At 44.5% G+C, this 27,504-nt stretch overlaps 1 protein-coding gene across 5 annotated transcripts in view; it reads right to left on the reverse strand.

Moving 5' to 3' along the window:
• The window catches only part of CLUAP1 (clusterin associated protein 1), a 103,055-nt gene extending 85,968 nt beyond the window's left edge, over positions 1 to 17,087 (reverse strand). For 3 of the 5 annotated variants that reach the window (XM_056536043.1, XM_056536046.1, XM_056536047.1), the window contains exon 1: positions 16,897 to 17,087. In XM_056536043.1, the coding sequence (XP_056392018.1) occupies positions 16,897 to 16,918 (22 nt within the window). In that variant the 5' untranslated portion in view covers positions 16,919 to 17,087. The other 2 variants (XM_056536044.1, XM_056536045.1) reach the window with 2 other exon arrangements.
• Positions 17,088 to 27,504: the final 10,417 nt, after the last annotated feature.

Genomic DNA, 27,504 nt, shown 5'->3' on the forward strand with positions numbered 1-27,504 from the left:
CACTGTGGTCAGACTGGAAAGAGCTACACAACTTCCTCTGGAGCATACAGAAGCTGATAAGTACTGGAAGGATTAAGATTTTTATATTAAAAAGTAATTTACAAATGTAAACAGTATAAAACTTTCTGGCACTAGTTGATTTGAAAACATTTAATTTTCTCCGGAGTACCCCTTTAAATCTAAATAGGGCTCCTTATTGGCAGACTCATAATTCACAACCAAGGTGCCCCAGCTGTTGCAAAACTACAACTCCCAGCATGCCCGGACAGCCGTTGGCTGTCCAGGCATGCTGGGAGTTGTAGTTTTGCAAAAGCTGCAGGCTTCGGCTGCATATTAGGTCCAATTAACCCCTTCCCGCTATTGGACGTATGCATACGTCCAGGCGAATTACATGTTCGCGCAAATGGACGTATGCATACGTCCAAGCAATCTCCTGCTCTGCCGCGGGCAGCGCAGGAGATCGCGGGTGGGACTCAGCTGTCAATCACAGCCGGAGTCCCACCGCAGCTGCCGGGGCCGCGATCGCGCCAGTCCCGGCAGCATTAACCCCATAGATGCCGTGATCAATCTGATCACGGCATCTATGGTGTTTGCAGGGGGAGCGCTCTCCCCCTGCCCATCAACGGCGGCGCCGCAATAAAATAAGGGGGATCGGGGGTGTCCAAGACACCCTCGACCCCCCTTGAAGAGATAGGAGTGAGGTGGCAGGGTTGCCACCCCTCCTATCCCTGCTATTGATCGGCGGAGCGGCCGACCAATAGCAGACTGGGGGCGGGGGGGTTAAAGTTTGGTTCCCCGCGCTATGCCCGCCCATCGGTGTCCGGGCACAGCGGGGGGAACCATCTAGTAGCGGCAGCGGCGGCGATCACTTACCCGGCGGCGGAGCTCCAGATGACGGCGGCGGCTTTGATCATCTCGGCGGTGGAGGTAAGTATGACGCCGCGTGTCCAGGAGTCTGTTGCCTAGCAACATCTGCAGGGCGACAGTTTAGAGAGTGGTCTCTAAACTGTCGCCCTCCAGATGTTGCAAAACTACAACTCCCAGCATGCCTTGACAGCTGTTTGCTGTGTTGGCATGCTGGGAGTTGTAGTTTTGCAAGATTTAGAGGGGTTCAGGCTAGAGATCACTGACAGTGGTCTCTAAACTGTAGCCCTCCAGATATTACAAAACTACAACTCCCAGCATGCTCAGACAGCAGTTTGCTGTCTTAGCATGCTGAGATTTGTAGTTTTGCAACATCTGGAGGGCCACAGTTTAGAGACCACTGTCAGTGATCTCTAGCCTGAACCCCTCTAAATCTTGCAAAACTACAACTCCCAGCATTCAGGAACAGCAAATGGCTGTCTCGGCATGCTGGGAGTTGTACTTGCGTGCCTCCAGCTGTTGCATAACTACATCTCCCAGCATTCCCTTTGGCAATCAGTACATGCTGAGAGTTGTAGTTCTGTAACAGCTGGAGGCACACTGGTTGGGAAATACCAAGTTAGGTAATAGGTTCTATTACCTAACTCAGTATTTTCCAACCAGTGTGCCTCCAGCTGTTGCAAAACTACAACTCCCAGCATGCACGTTCTGTCAGTGCATGCTGGGAGTTGTAGTTTTGCCCCCCCCCCCCCCTCCCATGTGAATGTACAGGTTACATTCACACTGGCGGCGGATTACAGTGAATTCCCTGCTTCAGGTTTGAGCTGCAGCAGCCGCAGCTCAAACTCCTAGCGGGAGACTCAGTGTAATCCGCCGTCAGTGTGAATGTAACCTAAAAACACTACATTACACTAACATAAAATAAAGAGTAAAACACTACATATACACACTTACACTGCCCCCCCCCCCCACCACCCCTTCCCCCCCAATAAAAATGAAAAACGTATCCTACAGCAGTGTTTCCAAAACGGAGCCTCCAGCTGTTGCAAAACAAAAACTCCCAGCTTTTCCGGACAGCCATTGACTGTTCAAGCATGCTGGGAGTTTAGCAACAGCTGGAGGCACCCTGTTTGAGAATCACTGGTGTAAAATACCCCTATGTCCACCCCTATGCAAATCCCTAATTTAGGCCTCAAATGCGAATGCGCTCTCACTTTGGAGCCCTGTCGTATTTCAAGGCAACAGTTTAGGGCCACATATGGGGTATCGCCGTACTCGGGAGAAATTGCCTAACAAATTTTGGGGGGCTTTTTCTCCTTTTACCCCTTATGAAAAGGTAAAGTTGGGGTCTACACCAGCATGTTAGTGTAAAAAAAAAACATTTTTGTACACTAACATACTGGTGTTGCCCCATACTTTAAAATTTCACAAGCGGTAAAAGAAAAAAAGCCTCCAAAATTTGTAACGCAATTTCTCCCAGAGATACCCCATATGTGGGCGCAAAGTGTTCTGGGGGCGCACAACAAGGCCCAGAAGGGAGAGTGCACCATGTAAATTTGAGGTCTAAATAGGTGATTTGCACAGGGGTGGCTGATTTTACAGTGGTTCTGACATAAGTGCAAAACAATAAATACCCACATGTGACCCCATTTTGGAAACTACACCCCTCACGGAATGTAATAAGGGGTACAGTGAGCATTTACGCCCCACAGGTGTCTGACAGATCTTTGAAACAGGGGTCTGTGAAAATGAAAAATAAAATTTTTAATTTGCACAGCCCACTGTTCCAAAGATCCGTCAAATGCCAGTGGGGTGTAAATTCTCCCTGCACCCCTTATTACCTTCCGTGAGGGGTGTAGTTTTAAAAATGGGGTCACATGTGGGGGGTCCACTGTTCTAGCACCACGGCGGGCTTTGGAAATGCACATGGCCAAATTCTCTCTCCAAAAGCTCAATGATGCTCCTTCTCTTCTGAGCATTGTAGTTCACCCCCAGTGCACTTCACGTCCACTTATTGGGTATTTCCATACTCAGAAGAGATGGGGTTACAAATTTTGGGGGGTATTTTCTGCTATTATCCCTTGTAAAATTGTAAAATTTGGGGGAAAACAAGCATTTTAGTGTAAAAAAAATATTTTTTTTTTTACATATGCAAAAGTCGTGAAACACCTGTGGGGTATTAAGGTTCACTTTACCCCTTGTTACGTTCCCCGAGGGGTCTAGTTTCCAAAATGGTATGCCATGTGGGGTTTTTTTTCTGTCCTGGCACCATAGGTGCTTCCTAAATGCGGCATGCCCCCAGAGCAAAATTTGCTTCCAAAAAGCCAAATGTGACTCCTTCTCTTCTGAGACCTGTAGTGCGCCAGCAGAGCACTTTTCATCCCCATATTGGGTGTCTTCTGAATCGGGAGAAATTGGGCTTCAAATGTTGGGGGGTATTTTCTGCTATTACCTTTTTTAAAAATGTAAAATTTTTGCTAAACCAAGCATTTTTGGTAAAAAAAAATCTTTTTTTTTACATATGCAAAAGTCGTGAAACACCTGTGGGGTATTGAGGTTCACTTTATCCCTTGTTACGTTCCTCAAGGAGTCTAGTTTCCAAAATGGTATGCCATGTCGTTTTTTTTTGCTGTCCTGGCACCATAGGGGCTTCCTAAATGCGACATGCCCCCCGAGCAAAATTTGCTCTCAAAAAGCCAAATATGACTCCTTCTCTTCTGAGCATTGTAGTTCGCCCGTAATGCACTTCAGGTCAACTTATGGGGTACCTCCATACTCAGAAGAGATGGGGTTACAAATTTTGGGGGGTATTTTCTGCTATTAACCCTTGCAAAAATGTGAAATTTGGGGGGAAACACACATTTTAGTGAAAAATTTTTTTTTTTTTTTTTTACATATGCAAAAGTCATGAAACACCTGTGGGGTATTAAGGCTCACTTAATTCCTTTTTACGTTCCTCAAGGGGTCTAGTTTCCAAAATGGTATGCCATGTTTTTTTTATTTGCTGTTTTGGCACCATAGGGGCTTCCTAAATGCAACATGCCCCCAAAAACCATTTCAGAAAAACGTACTCTCCAAAATCCCCTTGTCGCTCCTTCGCTTCTGAGCCCTCTACTGCGCCCGCCGAACAATTTACATAGACATATGAGGTATGTGCTTACTCGAGAGAAATTGGGCTACAAATTCAAGTATAAATTTTATCCTTTTACCCCTTGTAAAAATTCAAAAATTGGGTCTACAAGAACGTGCAAGTGTAAAAAATGAAGATTTTGAATTCTCTCCTTCACTTTGCTGCTTTTCCTGTGAAACACCTAAAGGGTTAAAACACTTACTGAATGTCATTTTGAATACTTTGGGGGGTGCAGTTTTTGTAATGGGGTCATTTATGGGGTATTTCTAATATGAAGACCCTTCAAATCCACTTCAAATCTGAACTGGTCCATGAAAAATAGCGAGTTTGAAAATTTTGTGAAAAATTGTAAAATTGCTGCTGAACTTTGAAGCCCTCTGGTGTCTTCCAAAAGTAAACACTTGTCAATTTTATGATGAAAATATAAAGTAGACATATTGTATATGTGAATCCAAAAAAAATAATATTTGGAATATCCATTTTCCTTACAAACAGAGAGCTTCAAAGTTAGAAAAATGCAAAATTTTCAATTTTTTCATCAAATTTTGGGATTTTTCACCAAGAAAGGATGCAAGTTACCACAAAAATTTACCACTATGTTAAAGTAGAATATGTCACGAAAAAACAATCTCGGAATCAGATTGATAAGTAAAAGCATTCCAGAGTTATTAATGTTTAAAGTGACAGTGGTCAGATGTGCAAAAAAGGGCTGCGTCCTAGAGGTGAAAATGGGCTGTGTCCTTAAGGGGTTAAAGGGGTACTCCGGTGAAAACCTTTTTTCTTTTAAATCAACTGGTGGCAGAAAGTTAAACATATTTGTAAATTACTTCTATTAAAAAATCTTAATCCTTCCAGTACTTATTAGCTGCTGAATGCTACAGAGGAAATTCCTTTCTTTTTGGAACACTGATGACATCACGAGCACAGTGCTCTCTGCTGACATCTGTGTCCATTTTAGCAACCGTGCATAGCAGATGTATGCTGAGGGCAGCATGTTGGCTCAGTGGTTAGCACTGCTGCCTTACAGTGCTGGGGACTTGGGTTCAAATCCCACTAAGGACAACAATAAATAAAGAGTTATTATTATTATTATAATAACTAGAGATGAGCGAAATTACAGTAAATTCAATTTGTCACGAACTTCTCGGCTCGGCAGTTGATGACTTTTCCTGCATAAATTAGTTCAGCTTTCAGGTGCTCCGGTGGGCTGGAAAAGATGGATACAGTCCTAGGAGACTCTTTCCTAGGAATGTATCCACCTTTTCCAGCCCACCGGAGCACCTGAAGGCTGAACTAATTTATGCAGGAAAAGTCATCAACTGCCGAGGCGAGAAGTTCGTGACGAATCGAATTTACTGTAAGTTCGCTCATCTCTAATAATAACGTCAACAGAGAGAACTGTGCTCGTGATGTCATCAGAGAGCATTCCAAAAAGAAAAGGATTTCCTCTGTAGTATTCAGCAGCTAATATGTACAGGAAGGATTAAGATTTTTTTAATAGAAGTAATTTACAAATATGTTTAACTTTCTGCCACCAGTTGATTTAAAAGAAAAAAGGTTTTCACCGGAGTACCCCTTTAATGGGAGTTTCAAAACAGCATTAAAATCCACACAGCAAGTCCCACAGCGCTTTTTGATGTGTTTTTGCCCATGTGAACATATCCCAAGAAACTCTGCTATGTTTTATCGGCTCTGAAGGCCAAGCTTTATGCACTCAATCTAATGAATGGAAATGTATTATTTATTGATAGTCAGCGCCGCAGAACATTCTCTCCGCGTGGAAAATGTGTTAAGAGCTTTTAGTCTACATCAGGGGACATCGATTAGATCTTCATCGGTGTGCAGGAAAATAAACTATGCATTAACCACAATGTCACGCTGCAGAATTGTGTGTACATATAACTTCCTCAGTTCAAGGACCCCAGTAAGAACCTGTAAGAGGATTATGTAATGCTGTAACACCGCCATACACTCCTACAATTCTACTAAATACACTTTAAAGGGGTCATTTTTTCTAATTGACTGGTGCCACAAAGTAAACAGATTTGTATATTAATTCTATGTAAAAAATAACCCTTCCAGTACTTATCAGCTGCTGAATACGCCAGAGGAATTTGTACTTCTTTCTGGAGTTATTTTCAGTCTGACCACAGTGCTCTCTGCTGACACCTCTGTCTGTATAAGGAACTGTCCAGACCAGGACAGGTTTGCTATGGGGGATTTGCTTCTACTCTGGAAAGTTCTTGACATGGACAGAGGTGTCAGCAGAGAGCACTGTGGTCAGACAGTGGTCAGACAGAAAAGAACTCCAGGAAGAAAGACCTATTCCAGTGGATCATACAGCAGCTGATAAGTACTGGAAGGATTAAGATTTTTTAATAGAAGTAATTTACAAATATGCTTAACTTTCTGGCACCAGTTGATTTGAAAAAAAAAAAAGGGGTACTCCGGTGGAAACCAATTTTTTTTATTTTTTTTTTCAAATCAACTGCTGCCAGAAAGTTAAACAGATTTGTAAATTACTTCTATTAAAAAATCTTAATCCTTCCAGTACTTATCAGCTGCTTAATACTCCAGAGGAAATTCTTTTCTTTTTGGAACACAGAGCTCTTTGCTGACATCATGACCACAGTGCTCTCTGCTGACATCTCTGTCCATTTTAGGAACTGTCCAGAACAGCATATGTTTGCTATGGGGATTTTCTCCTACTCTGGACAATTCCTAAAATGGACAGAGATGTCAGCAGAGAGCACTGTGCTCGTGATGTCAGCAGTGAGCTCTGTGTTCCAAAAAGAAAATAATTTCCTTTGTAATATTCAGCAACTAATAAGTACTGGAAGGATTAAGATTTTTTTTATAGAAGTAATTTACAAATCTGTTTAATTCTCTGGTACCAGTTGATTTAAAATAAATAAATAAATAAATAAATAAATAAATAAGTTTTCCACCGGAGTACCCCTTTAATAAGAATTATTGAAACAGAAATAGACATAGGCTCCCACTTCTTATAAAGGACTATGATTTACTCTGAAGTGTTGTGGCGTATATCACAGAGATAATAGCTATTGAATCAGCCAGAAGCAGAGATCCCCGTCACCAGCGATTGGAATCTCTCCATGTTTGTGTAACGGAAGAGATCTATGTAGCCGCCGGGGGCCATCCTGGTGACTGGGAGCCCTGTTCCTCAAAAACTAGGATTTTGCATAAACTTCTATGCAGAGAAAAGGTCGGATCTCCTGGTCGGCTGGGGAGCGGATCCCAATGATTGCAGCGGGTTTCAGGAGCAAGACCTGGTGTGATCCACAACGCTTGATAGGTCTGACCAACATGTCAAAAGCTTTTTTTATGATACAAACAATATAAATAACAAGTAAGGTGAAAAAATGTTTTGTATAAATAATGCCCTCCCGCAAAAAACACCAAGAATGTAGCAGGGAAAAAACTCCTGAGGAAGCCGCCATAGCAGACGGCGGAATGCGCGGAGCAAGCTGTCCCCTGTCCCACGGTGGAAACTGTCCTATGTCTGTGTACCTTTATAGTCCTTCCGTGGGTCCAAGTCCTTGAGTATATTTTTTCATTTTTTCTGTTTAGTATTGCACACTCCTTTTCCAGTTAGCAGTATAGTCTATTCATATACACAGATTTTTCGGTGCTTTTAGCACTTTGGTGTTATTTTGTTAAGTAAATAGTGGCACTTTATTTATCTCTGTTTAGGATTATTTTTCCCTGCTACATTCTTGGTGTTTTTTGCGGGAGGGCATTATTTATACAAAACATTTTTTCACCTTACTTGTTATTTATATTGTTTGTATCATCTTTAGTGGACTTGGCAGGGTTTACTTGTATTGATTTTGCGGACAGTTTCCTACCGACACGCTATTTAGCGTTGGTTAGGGGGTTGAGGTAGGGTCACGTCCCTTCTCTCTGTGTATTAATTTGTGTTTTTAAGTGTTTTTAAGATGGTCTCCCCCTTTGTGGTTTTTCTAATAAAGTAATATTTATATTTATTTGTATATGTGTTGGTGTGCATTCTTTGTGGTTGCCAGTCTTTCCCTTTTTTTCATTTGTCTCATATTTGAGCAACCTCTTTGCACCCACGTTTATTATTTCAGCGGTGCCCATCGCCCTCTTTAATATAAAAGCTTTTTTTATGACAGTGAGGGTCTATTCACATGGCAGAATTTCGTGGAATTCCGCCTCAAATGAAAGCAAGCGGAAATTCAGAAGTATGAATGGGAGTGCGGAATCCCATAGAAGTGTATTGCACTTTCATTTAAAGGGGTACTCCGGCACTAAGACATCTTAACCCTTATCCAAAGGATAGGGGATAAGATGCCTAATCGAGGGGGTCCCGCCGCTGGGTACCCCCGTGATCTTCCACGCCGCACCCCGTTAGAATCAGTCCCCGGAGCATGTTCACTCCGGGTCTGATTACTGGCAATCGTGGGGCCGGAGCATTGTGACATCACAGCTCCGCCCCCTCAATGCAAGCCTACGGGAGGGGGCGTGACAGCTGTCACGTCCCCCCCCCCAATTAGACTTGCATTGAGGGGGGTTGAGCGTGACATCACACAGGAGCGGAGCCGTGACGTCACTATGCTCTGTCCTCGTGGTCGAGTTGGACTCAGCCTGAGGACCTCCAGCAGTTCCGGAAGCCGCTAAAGGTGGGTGCTGCATGGTAGATCCCAGGGGTCCCCAGAGGCGGGACCCCAGCGATCTGACATCTTATCCCCTATCCTTTGGATAGGGGATAAGATGTCTTAGCGCCGGAGTACCCCTTTAAGGTGGAATTCCGCTTGCTGAAATTCCGCCATTTGAATAGACCCTAAAGCTTTAACAACTTCCTATATAAATTGCCCCACTTTAGACCAAACTTCTACAGGCCTGCAGGTCAACCAGATCACACTTCAGCTATCTCCCGGCTCACCAGGAGAGGAGTTCCCCTCAGCCTCAAATAAGACCTCTAACTACACTACAGTCTCCTTCTGTTTTAGCATAGTGACATTAAAGGGGTACTCCGGTGGAAAACTTTTTTTAATCAACTGGTGCCAGAAAGTTAATCTATTAAAAAAAAAATCTTTACCCTTCCAGTACATTTTAGTAGCTGTATGCTACAGAGGAAATTCTTTTCTTTTTGAATTTCATTTTTGTCTTGTCCACAGTGCTCTCTGCTGACACCTGATGTCCATATCAGGAACTGTCCAGAGCAGTAGAAACTCCTCATAGCAAACCTATGCGGCTCTGGACAGTTTAAACAGATTTGTAAATTACTTTGATTAAAAAATCTTAATCCTTGCAATAGTTATTAGCTTCTGAAGTTGAGTTGTTGTTTTCTGTGTAACTGTTTTCTGATGACTCACGTCCCGGGAGCTGTGCAGTTCCTATGGGGATATTCTCCCATCATGCACAGCTCCCGGGACGTGACATCATCATTGAGCAGTTAGACAGAAAACTTCAGAAGCTAATAACTATTGGAAGGATTAAGATTTTTTAATAGAAGTAATTTACAAATCTGTTTAACTTTCCGGAGCCAGTTAATATATAAAAAAAAAGTTTTTGCCTGGAATACCCCTTTAACTTTCTGGCACCAGTTGATTTAAAAAAAATAAATAAATAAATAACAAGTTTACCTCACCTCCACAAGTATTCAATGTAAGAGTTTGTCCCAGAGGACTATCCCATAGTCACAGGTTGACAATCCATACACTGACACTGGTTCAGCAGTGCCCCACAAAGACCACTGCAAGCCACTCTCCTCCATAGACCGAGCCACTCTATTAGCTTACCAACTGCTCCATGATAAGCAGGCCCTGGCAGACCACTCTCTTAGGCTGGGTTCACACCACATTTTTTGCAATACAGTTCCCGTATCAGGTTTTTGATTTAAAAAAAAAACTGATTCCTCAAAACCTGACTAAACTGTATCAAAATGTGTGTACAAGTTTTAATTCGTATATGGTTAAAAACCGTATACGGTTTGAAAAATGATGTCCAGTTGTATCAGTTTTTTAAGAAAAAAATGTGTACGTTTTTAACTTCTCATTCCATTATGAATAAAGTTTCACTTATTTGAAATTCCAAGAAAAAAAACTGTGCAAAGTCAAAAACCGTATGGTAAAAACTAGGGATCAACCGATTATCGGTTTGACCGATATTATCGGCCGATATTCACAATTTTGGACTGTATCGTTATCGACAATTACCTTGCCGATAATCCCCCGCACCGCACCCCCACGGCCAGAGACCACCGCCGCCACTGCCCCATTGCCTCCCCCATCCCCGGTTTTATAACTACCTGTTCCCGGGGCTACTTCTGGTTCCTGCGGCGTCCTGTGTGAGGCTGGGTTCACACTACGTTTTGTCCCATACGGGAGCGCATACGGCAGGAGGGAGCTAAAAGCTCGCGCTCCCGTATGTAACCGTATGCGCTCCCGTATGCCCTTCACTTCAATGAGCCGACCGGAGTGAAACGTTCGGTCCGGTCGGCTCATTTTTGCGCCGTATGCGCTTTTACAACCGGACCTAAAACCGTGGTCAACCACGGTTTTAGGTCCGGTTGTAAAAGCGCATACGGCGCAAAAATGAGCCGACCGGACCGAACGTTTCACTCCGGTCGGCTCATTGAAGTGAATGGCATACGGGAGCGCATACGGTCACATACGGGAGCGCGAGGTTTTAGCTCCCTCCTGCCGTATGCGCTCCCGTATGGGACAAAACGTAGTGTGAACCCACCCTTACGCTGTGCGCTGCACAATGATGAGTGATGTCCTCAATGAGACGTCACAGTCAGTGCGCACAGTGACAGCTCAGGAGGACATCGCAGGAGCCAGAAGTAGCGCAGACCGTGGACCCCGGGAACAGGTAATTATAAAACCGGGAATGGGGGAGGCAATGGGGCAGCGGCTGCAGTGGTCTCTGGCCGGGGCGGCACGGTGCGGTGTTGGGGGGGGGGGGGCGGTGGCGGTTATAGGACTCAGGAGGACCCCAGGACAGGCAGGGGGAGAGAAGCGGGCGGTGGTCTCTGCCACCGCAAAAGCCGCTGCAGCTCATTGATTTAAAGCGCCCGCTTTAAATCAATGATCTGCAGTGGTGTTGCCGGGGGGGGGGGGGGGGGGAGGGGGAGGAAACAGCCGATAACTTATACCAATATTCCGGTATAAATTATTGGCTATGGGCCCTAACCTCCACCGAGTATCGGCCCTAAAAAAAAAAATCGATATCGGTCAATCCCTAGTAAAAACCTGATGGAACCGTACGCACAAACAGTTCTGTATGGTTCTCGTTGACTCCTATGTTAAAAAAAAAAACGTATACGTTTCAATACGTTCTTGCACCCGGACCAAAAACCGTGGTAGGTACAGTTTTGGGTACGGGAAAAAAACTGAATAAAATTGTACAGGATGCAAAACGGACACAACCTGATGAATCTTTTCGCATACAGTTTTCATTGGAGAGTCAATGCATATGGTTTTCAATAGGGTTCTGTACGGTTTTCACATTGAAAATGTATACGGGAACTGTATTGCAAAAACCTGGTGTGAACCCGGCCTTATACAGCTTTCTATGGCCCCGTGCCACATCTCTGAGCCTCCAGTCCACCAGCACCTCAGCAACCTCCAGCTCCTCTAACTATCCTGCATAAGGACCAAGGCCTGGCTCACTCTTACTCAACACAGGCCGTACCGCTCTACACTAGCACCTCTTGAGGACGGTCTACACCAGTGGTCTTCAACCTGCGGACCTCCAGATGTTGCAAAACTACAACTCCCAGCATGCTGGGAGTTGTAGTTTTGCAACACCTGGAGGTCCGCAGGTTGGAGACCACTGGTCTACACACTCCATGACTTGCATAAAACCTCAGCCTTTTAACACCTCCCTATGTTCCTTCCACTTAGTTTGGTGGTACAACGCATCATCATCATCATCACCCCATCAGGTAATAATTTACATTTACAATTTACAATTGCTGCCGTGGCGCCGTGTCTGTGGGGAGGCGCGGCCCAGGGACTGGTATGGGCGGCATTGGGGCTGCTCTGCCAGTTGGGTTGTTCCCCCTGTGGGCACTGGTGTTGCGGCGGTGGTGGTCACCACATTTTATGCTAGGGACGTTAGGGACCCGCTCCATACAGGTGGCCGTGACGTGGCTAGTGGGCTTGCGCTTCATGATCATCAAGTACACGAACGACCTGTTAGTTTAATAAATTTAGCTGAGAAGCCTAGGATCACTGTGCATGTTTGAGGATGTGCGATCATGTCTGTTTTTCTCTACTTGAATTCACAAAAATATACAGTTCACCCCCTTCTCTTACAGACAGGTAAGTCAGGCTCCAGGGTGCACAAAAGGCACAGTAGGTAAACTGGGGCACGTAGGGCGGATAGGTATACGGCTTGTTTGTTTTTAAACCTCACAGCTAGAGTTGAGCGAACTTACAGTAAATCGGCTCGTAGCGAACCCTCGCAGCACGGCTGTTGATTACTTTAGTCTGCGTAAATTAGTTCAGCTTTCCAAGGGCTCTGGTTGCCTGGAAAAGTCCGGGATGACAGTCATAAGTCTCCTAGGTTTGTATTAGGGATCGACCGATTATCAGTTTGGCCGATATTCACGATTATTTACGTTATTGGTATCGGCAATTACCTTGCCGATAATCTGATAATGACCCCCCCCCCCACCGGCTAGAGACCGCCTCCGCCGCTGCCCCATTGCCTCCCCATCCCCGGTCTTATAATTACCTGTTCCCGGGGTCCGCGCTATTTCTGGCTCCTGCGCGTCCTGTGTTACGCTGTGCAGCGCAATGACGAGTGACATCCTCAACGCGACGTCACCATCAGTGCACATAGTGACAGCTCAGGACGCCGCAGGAGCCAGAAGAAGCGTGGACCCTGGGACCCGGGAACAGGTAATTATAAAACCGGGGATGGGGGAGGCAATGGGGCAGCGGCGGTGGTCTCTGGCCGGGGCGGTGCAGTGGGGGGTGCGGCGCAGTGCGGTGGGGGGGGTCTCGGTGATAGGACTCAGGACAGGCAGGGGGAGAGAGGCAGGTGGCGGCGGCGGCGGTCTCTGGCACCGCAAAAGCCGCTGCAGTTCATTGATTTAAAGCGCCCGCTTTAAATCAATGCTCTGCAGCGGTGTTGCTGGGGGGGATAAATAGCCGTTAATTTATACCGGAATATTGGTATAAGTAATCGGCTATCGGCCCTAACCTCCACAGAGTATCAGTATCGGCCCTAAAAAAACGATATTGGTTTATCCCTAGTCTGTATCCACCTTTTCCAGGCAACTGGAGCCTTTGAAAAGCTGAACTAATTTATGCAGACTAAATTAACAGCCAAGCTGCGGGGTTCGCTACGAGCCAATTTACTGTAAGTTCGCTCAACTCTACTCACAGCCAATGGGAAAATGTATGGAGAAGTAATGCCTTACGTCTTTATAATTTTAAAGAAGAATTCCACATTTTTATTTCATTTTTTCCCCTTATCATGCATCTCCACTATTCCTATAGTACCATCTGGTTTATTCCAGCACAGCTCTATCCATACTGCAGCTGCATCATGTAACCAGCACTCACAGGAAAACCACAGGAAGTGGTCAGCTGACTTCCTGTGAACTACAGGATGACATTATCACCAATCAGATCCTTCCTGGCAGCTCACAGACCCCTCCCCACCCAGCTCTATCAGTATACTGCTGCTATCTCTATGTGATCAGGATATCTCAGATAGAGCTGCAGTGGAGATGTATAACAGATAGAGCTTATCTGTATACTGCTGCTATCTCTATGTGATCAGGATATCTAGTAGTTATACATCTCCACTGCAGCTCTATCTGTATACTACTGTTTTTTTTCTATGAGATCAGGATATATAGTAGTTATATACCTCCGCCAGCTCTAGCTGTATACTGCTGCTATCTCTAAGATATCAGCATATATAGTAGTTATACACATCCCGTGAAGCAGAGTTCACATGTTGAATTTTTGCTGTGATTTTGCTGTGATTTTCCACGAATCGTGGCAAAAAGGCGCTATTTACTTTGAGAATCGCACCTGAAACAGGGCCGAATTGCTGTAAAAATTAAACGTGTGAACACAGTATAAAGACAACAGACCTTTATAGGTCAAATCACTCACCTCCAGGCAATATTTCTCTAAAAAATGCACTTAGAAATAGAAAATACATCAAAACTGCACAAGGTGTGAACTGACCTTGTCGGCCCGGGCATGCTGGGAGTTGTAGTTTTGCAACATCTGGAGATCCGCAGGTTGGAGACCACTGCTCTACACTATTCTCTAATAAAAGACTACGCTGCACTAAGTAAGCAAAAAAAATCAAACAACCTGGAGTGCTTCAATAAGTTGTCTTTTTTTTCCCAGACATAAGCAGAAACAGGATTTGAATTGCATTCTACAACTTTAATTACAGGGAAAAGATTTCATAGGAAAAAATGTATACAAACAAGCTATGCATTTAAAGGGGTACCCCACCCCAAGACATCCTATCCCCTATCCAAAAGACATAGCCTAAGGCTATGTTCACACAGCGCAGGAATGTGCAGAGTTTGCGGAAAAAAAGGAACAGGTTAATTCTTCCTCCAGACATGGAAAACGGAATTTCCGTGGCAGAAACATCTGGCGCGGAAATTCCGCAGTGTGCACAGCGCAGCAGAATCCCATTGAATACAATGGGACTCTGCTGCTCAGGAATCTCCGGCGGGATTCCGTACGTGTGAACATAACCTTAAAGCACTAAGACTGGGTTCACACTAAGATTTTCAAATACGGTAACCGTTTACGGTTTTCCGCAAAAAAACGTATGCATAGAGAATGCATTGTAAACCGTATTCCAAATGTTGTGTACAGTTGCATCCGTTTTGCCTCGGATACGGTTTTGCCGATTTTTCAACCGTAGGCAAAAACGCTGTCGACCACGTTTTTGCCTCCAGTTGGAAAACCGTATGCGGTTCTTTTAACCTTGTTGTCTATGAGAACCGTACATAGAATTTCAGAATACGGTTGCACACGGTTTTTCTAATCCGTTTTTGGAGTTGACACATGCGCAGATTGGAATTTCAATAGAACAATAGTAACTTTATTAAATTGCTTGAAAACTAGTTCCAACAAAATAGCAAAACCGTTGGCAAAAACGGATGCAATGGATAGAACCGTACGGGGAAAAACCGTATACGTTTTAATTTGGAGTCATACGGTTTTTGCCATAAGTTTTTTAGCGGAAATCCGTATACGGTAAGCGTATTTGAAAAACGTGGTGTGAACCCAGCCTAAGGGTGCATTCACATCACATTTTGCAATACAGTTCCCGTATCAGGTTTTTGATGAAAAACGGATTCCTCAAAACCAGACTAAACTGTATGAAAACGTGTGTACAAAATTCAACCCGTATACAGTTAAAAACTGTATACGGGTTGAAAAAAATGGATGTCCAGTTGCACCTGTTTTGTAAGAAAAAAACGTATATGTTTAAAACTTTTCACTCCATTTTGAATAAAGTTTCACTTTCCCTTTGATTGAAATTCCAAGAAAAAAAACTGTGCAAAGACAAAAACAGTACGTTGAAAACCGGATGGAACCGTATGCACATGCGGTTCTGTACGGTTCCCATTGACTCCCATGTTTAAAAAAAAACCGTATACGGTTTAATACAGTTTTTCACCCGGACAAAAAACGTGGTAGACTACGGTTTTGAGTACGGGAAAAAAAAAACTGACAAAACCGTACAGGATGCAAAACGGACACAACCTGATGCATCTTTTGGCGTACGGTTTTCAGTGGAGAGTCAATGCATACGGTTTTCAATACGGTTCTGTGCGGTTTTCACATTGAAAATGTATACGGGAACTGTATTGCAAAAACGTGGTGTGAACCCGGCTTAACACACACCAGTAAGGCTGGGTTCACACTGCTTCCCCTCCAGTCTTTTTAATTCTGCTGTAAATAAAAATGTAGTCAACTACGCTATTGTGTATATGGGAATACGTTACAACAGATTAAGCTGTATGGCACAGAGCAGCATCCATTTTTAGCTTCTGTAAACGCTTGTTCCTATAAAACGTATATGTGAAACGGACAGCAATTAGAGGGTAACAGTGTTGGTCCCACGCGTTTTACGGACCATCTCGCTGTGTCCCGCGGACTGCATTGCAAGCTAATTAAACGAATTTGGTCACACTACAACCCACAGGTTGTCGCAAATGACGAGCTGACGTAAATCCGTCCGACATAATGTCACAGAACAACCACATTTACCTCACAGGCAGGTGGACCTTGTGATATTAGGCCGCAAAAGCCGGCGTGCGGCCAAAATCGCCATGTAGCCTTTCGCTTCTGGCTTGGTTCGCACTGCGGCAGATTTTGGCTCGTAATTACGTTTTTGAAAATACGCACCAAAAACACAAATTTTCTTTCCAAAGGGAACTAGCAACGTAGTTGACGGTGTAAACCGAGGAATACATTTTTAAGCCTATTTACGTGATAAATCTCGCAGTCCTTGCGGAAATACAGGATGCAGAATATCGCCAGAAAGTACCCTAGAATTTCTGCCCCATAATTCCCTGCTCAGCTGTACCTTACAACACATCATGATCATAATAATAATAGTAGATATGGCTCAATAGCATTAGGATACAACGTCATTACACTATGACGTCACAATCAGCTAATATTTACAACAGTGACGTAAAACAAGCCCTCACAACACTTAACCAGTACAGCCGGTATCAACCAATCAGATTACAGCTTTTATCGACGCAGGTTAAAAAGCATGGATGCGATTGGTCGCTCCAGTGCATCAATGATTCCCCCAGAACGACGTCATAAAGTAATCAGCGGTGACGTCACAGACACTCAGCGCTATACATAAATATAAGAGAGGTAAAGTAGGGCTCTTACTCCTTAGATCCCGGTAAGACATGGTGCCCGCGTCCCGCTCCGCGAATGATGACTGAAGCGGCTACTAGGCCGTTACTAGGTGGAGGCGTTTCGCTACCATGACAACCGCTGCTCGTACGGTGGCTCGCTCAGACCAGAAAAGAGCGGCGCGAAGCTTGGAGCATGCGCATTAAACAAATGTGTCAACCGCTTACAAAAATAAATAAATACATTAATTAATTAATTAATTAATTAATTAATTAAAATAAAAACTGGAGCTTGCCTTGTCTTTTAGGAAAATAAAAATAAAAACTGGAGCTTGCCCTGTCTTTTAGGAAAATAAAAACTGGAGCGTGCTTTGTCTTTTAGGAATCATGTTAGGACAGACAGTTACAGTCAGATTTGGGGAACATTGGTTCATGCCCCCATAACAGTGTCATCTCCAGAGTCCAGCATCAGTCTCTAAACTGTCGACCACCAGCTGCTGCAAAACTACAACTCCCAGCATGCCCGGACAGCAGTTGGCTGTCCGGGCATGCTGGGAGTTGTAGTTTTGCAACAGCTGGAGGTCCGCAGTTTGGAGACCACTGCATTAAAGAGTTTCTGGTGTGTTAACAGTAAGAATTGCGCAGTCAGATGTGCTATTGTTGCAGTAAAAAATTACGGAATACCAAATAAAAGTCACTGGCTCCCCTTGGAACTCGAAAACAGGCTTAAATGTTATGACAGAAGTCCTTAGGTGTTGTTCACACTGCACTGAGCAGTATTGGTTTACCATACGTTTCAGGAAGGTTCCCGCCATGTGTGATGTCCCAGTACGGGATATAGTCCCGTACAGTACTTAGGCCCTGTCAGGTTGAGTCCCTCTGTGTCCTAGGGGCCCTCCTGCAGTGTCTCCCCCATAGTAATATATATTAAGTATAGTGTTATGTGTGTTATGTATAAAGGACCTTTAAGGACCTTTGAGTTAGTCACATGATAATGTGTTCACATGATGTGTTTGTTACCCAGAGAGCACCAGCTAACCAGGTGACTTGTAGCTTGACCTATGGGCTTCCGGCTCAGCCCCCCTTTATAAAAAGGGGGAGTTATTACAATCTCTCTCTTAGATCCTGAGGCACAGTAAAGACCAGACGTCTCAGTGCTAGTGTCCAGCACATCTGGAGGCCTCAAGCCACCTACAGCCACATTCCAGTAGGTCAAGTCATCTATTTCTGCTGTCACTACCTACAGTCATTTCAGGTCTATTAAAGTCAGCGTGGCTGTCCCAAAGTCACTACAAGTCCCAGCAAGCTGTGAGTTCCTTCTGTGTTACTGACCACCTCTCTGGGACCCTGGCCTAGCTGTAAAGATTGTTACCATCTGTCTACCTCAGTAAAGCTACCGTTAACCCTAACCTGGTCTTGGACTATATACTACATACTAGGGCTGCACGATATGGGAAAAATGTGCGATTGCGATTTTGGGCCTAAATATTGCGATTGCGATATGCAATGCGATATAATAAAAACAATTGTGAAATCCCCCCCATTTCATGTCCAATATCCTCCATTTCAAATCTACCTAACCATTTTAGGCCCACCGCCTATTTCACATTCTCCCCCCTTGTCACATTCTCCCCCCGCCACATTCTCCTCCCCCTTCACATTCTCCTCCTGTCACATTCCCTCCTTGTCACACGCCCCCTTTGTCATATTCTCCTCCCCCTTGTCACACACCCCTTGTCACATTCTCCCCCCCTTGTCACACCCCCCTTGTCACATTCTCCCCCCCTTGTCACATTCTCCTCCCCTTGTCACATTCCCCCCCCCCCTTGTCACATTCCCCCCCCCCTTGTCGCATCCCCCCTTGTCACATTCCCCCCTTGTCACATTCCCCCCCTTCTGTCACATCCCCCCCTTCTGTCACATTCCCCCCCCCCTTGTCGCATCCCCCCTTGTCACAATCCCCCCCTTGTCACATTCATTCCCCCACATTCTGTCACATTCCCCCCTTCTGTCACATCCCCCCCTCTGTCACATTCCCCCTTGTCACATTTCCCCCCTTGTCGCATCCCCCCCCCTTCTCACATTCCCCCCCTTGTCACATTCCCCCACCTTCTGTCACATCCCCCCCCTTCTGTCACATCCCCCCCTTCTGTCACATTCCCCCCTTGTCACATTCCCCCACATTCTGTCACATTCCCCCCTTCTGTCACATCCCCCTTGTCACATTTCCCCCTTGTCACATTTCCCCCCTTGTCACATTCCCCCCCTTCTCAACCCCCCCCCCTTGTCACATACCCACCCCCCCTTGTCACATCCTCCCCCCCTTCTGTCACATTCCCCCCCCCCCCCTGTCACATCCTCCCCCCTTCTGTCACATTCCCCCCCCCCTTGTCACATCCTCCCCCTTCTGTCACATTCCCCCAAATCCCCCCCCCCCCCCCCTCCTGTCACTTTCTTGTGCTGCAGCAATACCCTGGGTTTCCCGGGCGGATTTCAAATCTTCCGCGGGACCCAGGAAACCTAGTGTATTACTGCAGTACAAGACCTTTCCCCATCAGCTAATCACTGGCTTGACATGTGACACCACTGCGGCCAGTGATTGGCTGAAAAGGGAAAGGTCCTACTGTACTAAGAAGAGAGGTGACTCCGGAGCACACAGAGACGAATCTGCAGGGCCCGGACATGTGAGCAGAAGTTTTTTTTTTACATTTTTCTCCCTGCGCCCTTAGCTCAGTGTTTTTCTAGCAGGGTGCCTCCAGCTGTTGTGAAACTACTACTCCCAGCATGCCCGAACAGCCTTTGCCGGTCCGGGCATGCTAAGAGTTGTAGTTTTGCAACAACTGGAGGCCCCCTGGTTGGGAAATACAGACTTTTAGTATTTAAATTAGTTTTTACCTGCTCTGGCCGGCCCCCACCATGGGAGCCAGCCCGAGCAGATAATTGCATGTTTCCCGGGGGGCCGTATCGCCATATCGCAAAAATCGCGATTCGATTGCTTTTGCGATATATCGTGCAGCCCTACTACATACTATATTTAAATATATATATACTATATTACACCATATCAGACCCAGCCACAATGCCACCATATCTATTAGACCAACCCAGAATTCTGCTATATTAGACCCAACTACAATTCCGTCATATCAGACCAGCCACAATGCCGCCATAACAAACCCAGCTAAAGTGCCACCATATCAGACCCAGCCACAATGCCACCATATCAGACCAGCCACAATGCCGCCATAACAAACCCAGCTAAAGTGCCACCATATCAGACCCAGCCACAATGCCACCATATCAGACGCAGCCACATTGCCTCTATATTAGACCCAGCCACAATGCTGTGATGCCATATCAGACCAGACCCAGCCACATTGCCACCATATCAGATCCAACTACAATGCCGTCATATCAGACCCAACCACAATGCCACCTTATCATACCGAGCCACTATGCCACCAAATCAGCAACAGCCCCAAAGCCACCTTATCATACCGAGCCACTGTGCCACCAAATCAGATCCAGACCCAATGCCACCTTATCATACTGAGCCACTATGCCACCAAATCAGACCCAGCCCCAATGCCACCATATCAGACCTAGCCACAATGCCATAATATCAGACCTAGCCCCAATGCCACAATATCAGACCTATCCCAAATGGCAGCATATCAGACCTACCCCAATGCTGTCATATCAGACCCAGCCACAATGCCACCATATCAGACCTACCCCAATGCCACCATATCAGACCCAGCCACAATGCCACCATATCAGACCTACCCCCAATGATGCCATATCAGACCTAGCACCAATGCCACCATATCAGACATAGCCACAATGCTGCCATAACAAACCCAGCGAAAGTGCCACCATATCAGACCCAGCCACAATGCCACCATATCAGACCTAGTCACAATACCACCATATCAGACCTAGTCACAATACCACCATATCAGACCTAGTCACAATACCACCATATCAGACCTAGTCACAATACCACCATATCAGACCTAGTCACAATACCACCATATCAGACCTAGTCACAATACCACCATATCAGACCTAGTCACAATACCACCATATCAGACCTAGTCACAATACCACCATATCAGACCTAGTCACAATACCACCATATCAGACCTAGTCACAATACCACCATATCAGACCTAGTCACAATACCACCATATCAGACCTAGTCACAATACCACCATATCAGACCTAGTCACAATACCACCATATCAGACCTAGTCACAATACCTCCATATCAGACCTAGTCACAATACCTCCATATCAGACCTACCCCAATGACGATATATTAGACCTAGCCACAATGCCACCATATTAGACCTGCCCCAATGACGATATATTAGACCTAGCCACAATGCCACCATATTAGACCTGCCCCAATGACGATATATTAGACCTAGCCACAATGCCACCATATTAGACCTGCCCCAATGACGATATATTAGACCTAGCCACAATGCCACCATATCAGACCTAGTCACAATACCACCATATCAGACCTAGTCACAATACCTCCATATCAGACCTAGTCACAATACCTCCATATCAGACCTACCCCAATGACGATATATTAGACCTAGCCACAATGCCACCATATTAGACCTGCCCCAATGACGATATATTAGACCTAGCCACAATGCCACCATATTAGACCTGCCCCAATGACGATATATTAGACCTAGCCACAATGCCACCATATCAGACCTGGCCCCAATGACGATATATCAGACCCAGCCACAATGCCACCATATCAGACCTGCCCCAATGACGATATATTAGACCCAGCCACATTTACGCTATATCCACCCCCAACCGAGACACAGGCAAATTACGTCACCGTGTAGTAACGTTGAGAAGAACAAAACTCCAGCCAAGGCTGTCAGGTATAACAGACTAAATCACTAGGAATGACTGACAGGAGATCCTCCGTATGTTAAACATGCATGATCTCAGCAAACCATTCCTCCACAGAAGGAGGATCAGAAGAACGCCATTGTCTCGGAATAACAGATCTTGCCACTTGAAGAATATATTTGGTCAGGGACTTTTTATATTTGGATTGGGCCATGGGAAACCCTGAGACATCAGCTACACTTTTGAGAACAGATTCCCAAAATGGAATGAAACTAGGGCAGTCCCACCAAATATGCATTTTTGTACCCTTGGCAGATCCTCAACAAACAAGTGCTGTGCACAGAAGGATACCAGCGATGATCAGTCACTCGTACACGGTACCAAAGATACAGGATCTTGGAGCTGGTTTCTTGGACTTTCTTAGTGATTTCGCCTTGTGAGTTAAGCAGAATGGGGTGAATGAGCGCTCTAAGCTGCGCAATAGCTACAGTACTATGAACATCCACAACTCAGCGAATACTCAGGGAATGTGAGTAAACCTTTTTTTTAAAGCTCTTCGCCCGCACTATAACCCAGTATACTAGATGGCAGTTTGAGCACCACCAGCAAGGACATTTTAGAAATGTAAAGGGCGGGAAAGAAAAGATCCAAACACCCCCCGTAGAGGACAAGCCGGCAGATCCATAATTGGCAGGTGAGAACCCCTACGGTCAACCCCCAACGGAAGTATATAAAGAGGCCAAAGTATATATCATGTGGAGAAGGAAAGTGAAAGGATATCACTGACAGAAGGGAACCAGGTCCAGGGGAGAGTAGACAAGGATCCAGAGCAAAGGTCCTGTGCCAGACGAATCCATAATTTAGATTTAGGGTTATAAAACAAGTAGAGTACATGGGCATAGGCCGCAAAATACAATCTGCCATCTGGGAACCCAGCCCCTCCCAAGAGAGTTTGTGTCTGGACAGGGTGTTCTTTATAATTCTAGGACGAGCAGAATACCAAACAAATGTGGTCATAGTCAGGAGCGTCTACAGTGATTACGGCATCAGCGTCATTTTGAGTATATTGATTCTGCTGAACCACAAGACCTCCTATAAGTCCCTGGAGGCCAGGTCGTGCAGAAACAAGCTTATATGGGCTTAAAAGACCCTTGCTGTGAGATCGCAGGAGTCTGTTAAGTGCAGATGGTTGCCGGAGGTCTCATCTCTCTCAAGCGTCAGGATGACCAAGCTGTACAAGAAGAACGCCAATAGTACTGATCAATACTATGTTAACCCCTTAAGGATGCCACCTGTTTTTACCTTAAATGATCACTGTCGTTAAAACAGATTTTTGATATTGCACTCCTTATGGTAAATAAAAAATCTTTCTAATGTACTTTGTTTAAAAAAAAACAATGAAGTTTTCTATGTTTTATTTGTGTTTAGAAAAGCTGCCACTAGGTGTCTCCCTACTTGTCCAGAGCACATTTCCCCCATCTTTTGCACAGACTTTGGACTCCTGCTGGCCTGGCAGAAGTCCAAAATCAGGAAATGCAGTCTGGAGTGCTGAGTGGGTGTGTGTAGCCTTATCCAATCATAGCTCATCTCACACTGAACTGCCCTGGGCTGTGTGGCAGAGTGAGGGAGGAAGTTCTCCCCTGTATGGTTTCAGATGATGTCACGCCTGCTGGGGAACGCCCTTCCCAGTCTGTGAATCTGACTGAGACTGAGCAGAAAATAAGAGCAATATAAAGGTAGAAAACTAAAATATAATAAAAAATAAAGGCAGGGGGTGGTTTATCATGATGGGAGCAGGGAACTTAGAGGATTATAACATTTAACAAGATCATGACAGGTACTCCTTAAAGGGGTTCTCCCTTGTTTATACTGTTTTTTGTTATTATGTTTGTGTGTTATGTGTGTATAAGTATGTGTTTTTTTTATGTGTGTTGTGATTATGTATATATGTATTTTCTTACCTTTTGTGAAGATTCGGAAGCTGGCCCCTTTTTCTTCCAGTTGCTTGCTGTGTACCTCGGCCTCCGCCATGTTGTGTTCGGTAAGTGGGATGTCGGGTGGTGTGTTCTTTCTTCTGTCCTTCCTATCTTCTGACGTCCGAGGCAAATCTTTTCTTCCTGTTTCTTCCGTGGCTCAGCAACGAATCTGCGGCCTCTTCCGGCGCATGCGCAGGTAGTTGTTTTTTTTTTTCCAATAAAGTTTTTTTTGTCTAATTGACAAACTGTCTGCGCTTGCGCGAAGCTACGCTATAAACGTAGACCTAACGTACGCTGTTAGCGTAGCAGTTGCGTACTCGCGCATGCGCAAACAGTTTGTCAATTAGACAAAAAAAACTTTATTGGTGAAAGCTTCTGGATCTTCACAAAAGTTAAGAAAATACATATATACATAATCACAACACACATAAAAAAACACATACTTATACACACATAACACACAAACATAATAACAAAAAACAGTATAAACAAGGGAGAACCCCTTTAATGACCAAGCCCAATTTAAAAAAAAGTTGTAATACCTCTGACATGCTTTTACTTAGTAACGCAATTCTGAGATTGTTTTTTTTTTATGACATATTGTACTTTATATTAGTGGTAAATCTTTGTTGATTCATACAGCATTTTATTTGAAAAACTGCAAAATACTGTAAAAAATTGGAAAATCTTTGGAATAAAAAAAAAATGTATGTTATTTTTATTCTGTGGGTCGGTACAACTATGGCGATACCTAATTTATATAGTTTTTTAATGTTCTTTTTCCCTTTTCTCAATAAAAACCCTTTTTCCCGTTTTTTGTGTTGTCATCTTCTGACAGCCATAACGTTTTTAATTTTTCGTCCAACGCCATTGTGTGGGACAAGCTGTACTACTTATTGGTACCATTTTTGTGATTCATGTTACCTTTTGATTTTTTTTTTATTCCAAGTTTTGGACCAAAATTACGGATGTGGCAATACCCATTAAGTATAGATTTGGGAGTATTTTTTTTTTTTTGGGATGACAATCTATGGTTTTCTTAGGAAAGGAGTATTTATTATTATTTTTTTACACTTTATTAATTAATTTAAAACCTTTTTATTTTTTAACTGTTATACTATACTGTACTGTAGATTTGTACTGCAGCACAGTATAACTGTCAGTGTACACTGACATTCAGCCTGTGTGTTCCAGCCTATAGCTGGACCTCACAGGCTGCCGTACTAGGCAAACCGAAGGTCATCAGCTGGCCTCCTGCTGCCATGGCAACCAACGGGATCCTACGATTGCATCGCGGGATCACTGTTGGTGGACAGGAGGAGCCCCTTCCCCATCAACCCCATAGATACCGTGATCAGGACTGATCATGGCATCTACGGGGTTAATGCTGCCGAGACCGGCACGATCCCGGTCTCGGCAGCTGTGGAGGGACCCCGACTGTGATTGACAGCCAGGTCCCGTCGGTGACCTCCTGCAGCGCATTGCGCAGAGCAGGAGATCGCTAGTAGTGTTGCTCGCGAATATTAGCAATGCGGATTCAATTTGCGAATATCGCATATTCACGAATTCACGAATATTCGCGAATATAGCACTATATATTCGCAATTACGAATATTCATTTTTTTTTCCGTATTTTTTTTTCACAGTACACATCACAGTGATCACCCCTCTCTGCTTCCAGCTTGTGTGGTGTAAAGAAGGCTCTAATACTACTGTGTGAGACTGGAGTGCGAATTTTCGCATATGCAAATTTTTGTATATGCTAATTTTCGCATATGCAAATGTTCACATATGCAAATTTTCGCATATGCAAAAATAAAACGCAAATATTAAGAATATGCAAATGTTGCGAATATATGACGAATATTCACCTATATATTGGCAAAATATCGCGAATTTGAATATGGCCTATGCCGCTCAACACTAATCGCTAGTACGTATGCATATGTCCAGTTGCGCTAACAAGCTAGCAACTTGGAAGTATGTATACGTCCTGGGGCGGGAAGGGGTAACAGAGTACTGAACAGTACATAGCAATTAATTGATTAAAACCCATTTCATATTTCATATTACATAAATGTCAAAACTATTAAAATATAATGTTTATTCTCTCTCATGGTGAACGGCATAAACAAAAAAAATACCAATCACCAAAATTGCTGATTTTTGATCACATCATATGTCAGAAAAAAATATATAAAAAGGGAACAAAAAGTTCCCTTTTTTCTACCCTTGCCCATATAGTGGGATGTTCTGGTTTTTGCCGTCCTATATCTTTATTAAATGTGGATCTTAAGATCTACTACAAATTATTGGCCAGACGTTTAACCCCTTAAAAGGGGTACTCCGGTGGAAAACTTTTTTTTTTTCAAAGGGGTACTCCGCCCCTAGACATCTTATCCCCTATCCAAAGGATAGTGGATAAGATGTCAGATCGCTGGGGTCCCGCCGCTGGGGACCCCCTGGATGTCGGCTGCAGCACCCGCCTGTTGCAGCTTCCGGAAACGCTGGAGGCTTCGGCTCCCGACCATGGTGACGTGAGATTGTGACGTCACGACTCCGCCCCCGTGTGATGTCATGCCCCGCCCCTGCCCTCAATGCACGCCCCGCCCCTCAATGCAAGTCAAATAAAACATAGAAAACTTCATTTTTTTAAACAAAGTGCGTTAGAAATAGTTTTTTATTTACTATAAGGAGTGCAATAACAAAAATTGGTTTCAATGAGAGTGCCCATTTAAGGAATGAGCAAGCTCATTCTTTTGGCAGTGGAGTTTCAGTGGCAGGAACAATGGCCCTCCATTTAGCCTCCACCGGTATAGGTTTCCCCTTTATTTTAGTTCCCAAAAGGTGTGTATATAATGCTTAAATAAAACCCCTTGGCACCTGTGATTTGTAGATCCCCCCCCCCCCCCCCCCAAAAAAAAGGTGGAAACTTAGCCTAAGGCTAATTAGCGAACCCTTATGGAATTCTGCATAAATATTCCACATGGACATTCCGCAGCAGCAGAGGCCCATTGATTTCAATGGGATTCTGCTGCACTGTTCACACGGCAGAATTTCCACATGGAAATTTAGATTCCAGGATCCACAGAATGAATAGTCAGTCCTATTATTTCTGGGGAGTCTGCAAGGAAATGCATTGCCGTCTATGAGACAACGCATTTCCAAGCAGTCCTAATGCTTGTTTTCCGTTCGGATATTCCGCAAATTTTTGACCAGTATGAACCCGGCCTTACTTTTTGCATACACCCATGTTGTGTCCAGAACTGTGGATTTAGGTTGGAAAAAAAATGGAGTAGGGAAGGGTCAAGCCACATAGCCCTATAAAGCATAAAATACCTGAGATGAGACGGCCGTCACTCCCCCTCCCATAGACTTGCATTGAGGGGGCATGGCCGGGATGGCAAGGCCGACCCCGGCAACGTGAAAATAGCATTCGAAACATTTACTTCCGAATGCTGGCCAGTGGAGTACCCCTTTAAATTTAAAGGAATACATTGATTTGTCTGGAATCTTGTGGACTGCTGCTGCTCAATAATTAACCCCTTAAGGACTCAGGGTTTTTCAGTTTATGCACTTTCGTTTTTTCCTCCTTACCTTTTTAAAATCATAACCCTTTCAATTTTCCACCTAAAAATCCATATTATGGCTTATTTTTTGCATCGCCAATTCTACTTTGCAGTGACATTAGTCATTGTACCCAAAAATGCACGGCGAGACGGAAAAAAAAATCATTATGCGACAAAATCGAAAAAAAAACGCCATTTTGTAACTTTTGG

The sequence above is a fragment of the Hyla sarda genome, chromosome 8, assembly GCF_029499605.1.
Source record: "Hyla sarda isolate aHylSar1 chromosome 8, aHylSar1.hap1, whole genome shotgun sequence".
NCBI lineage: Eukaryota > Metazoa > Chordata > Amphibia > Anura > Hylidae > Hyla > Hyla sarda.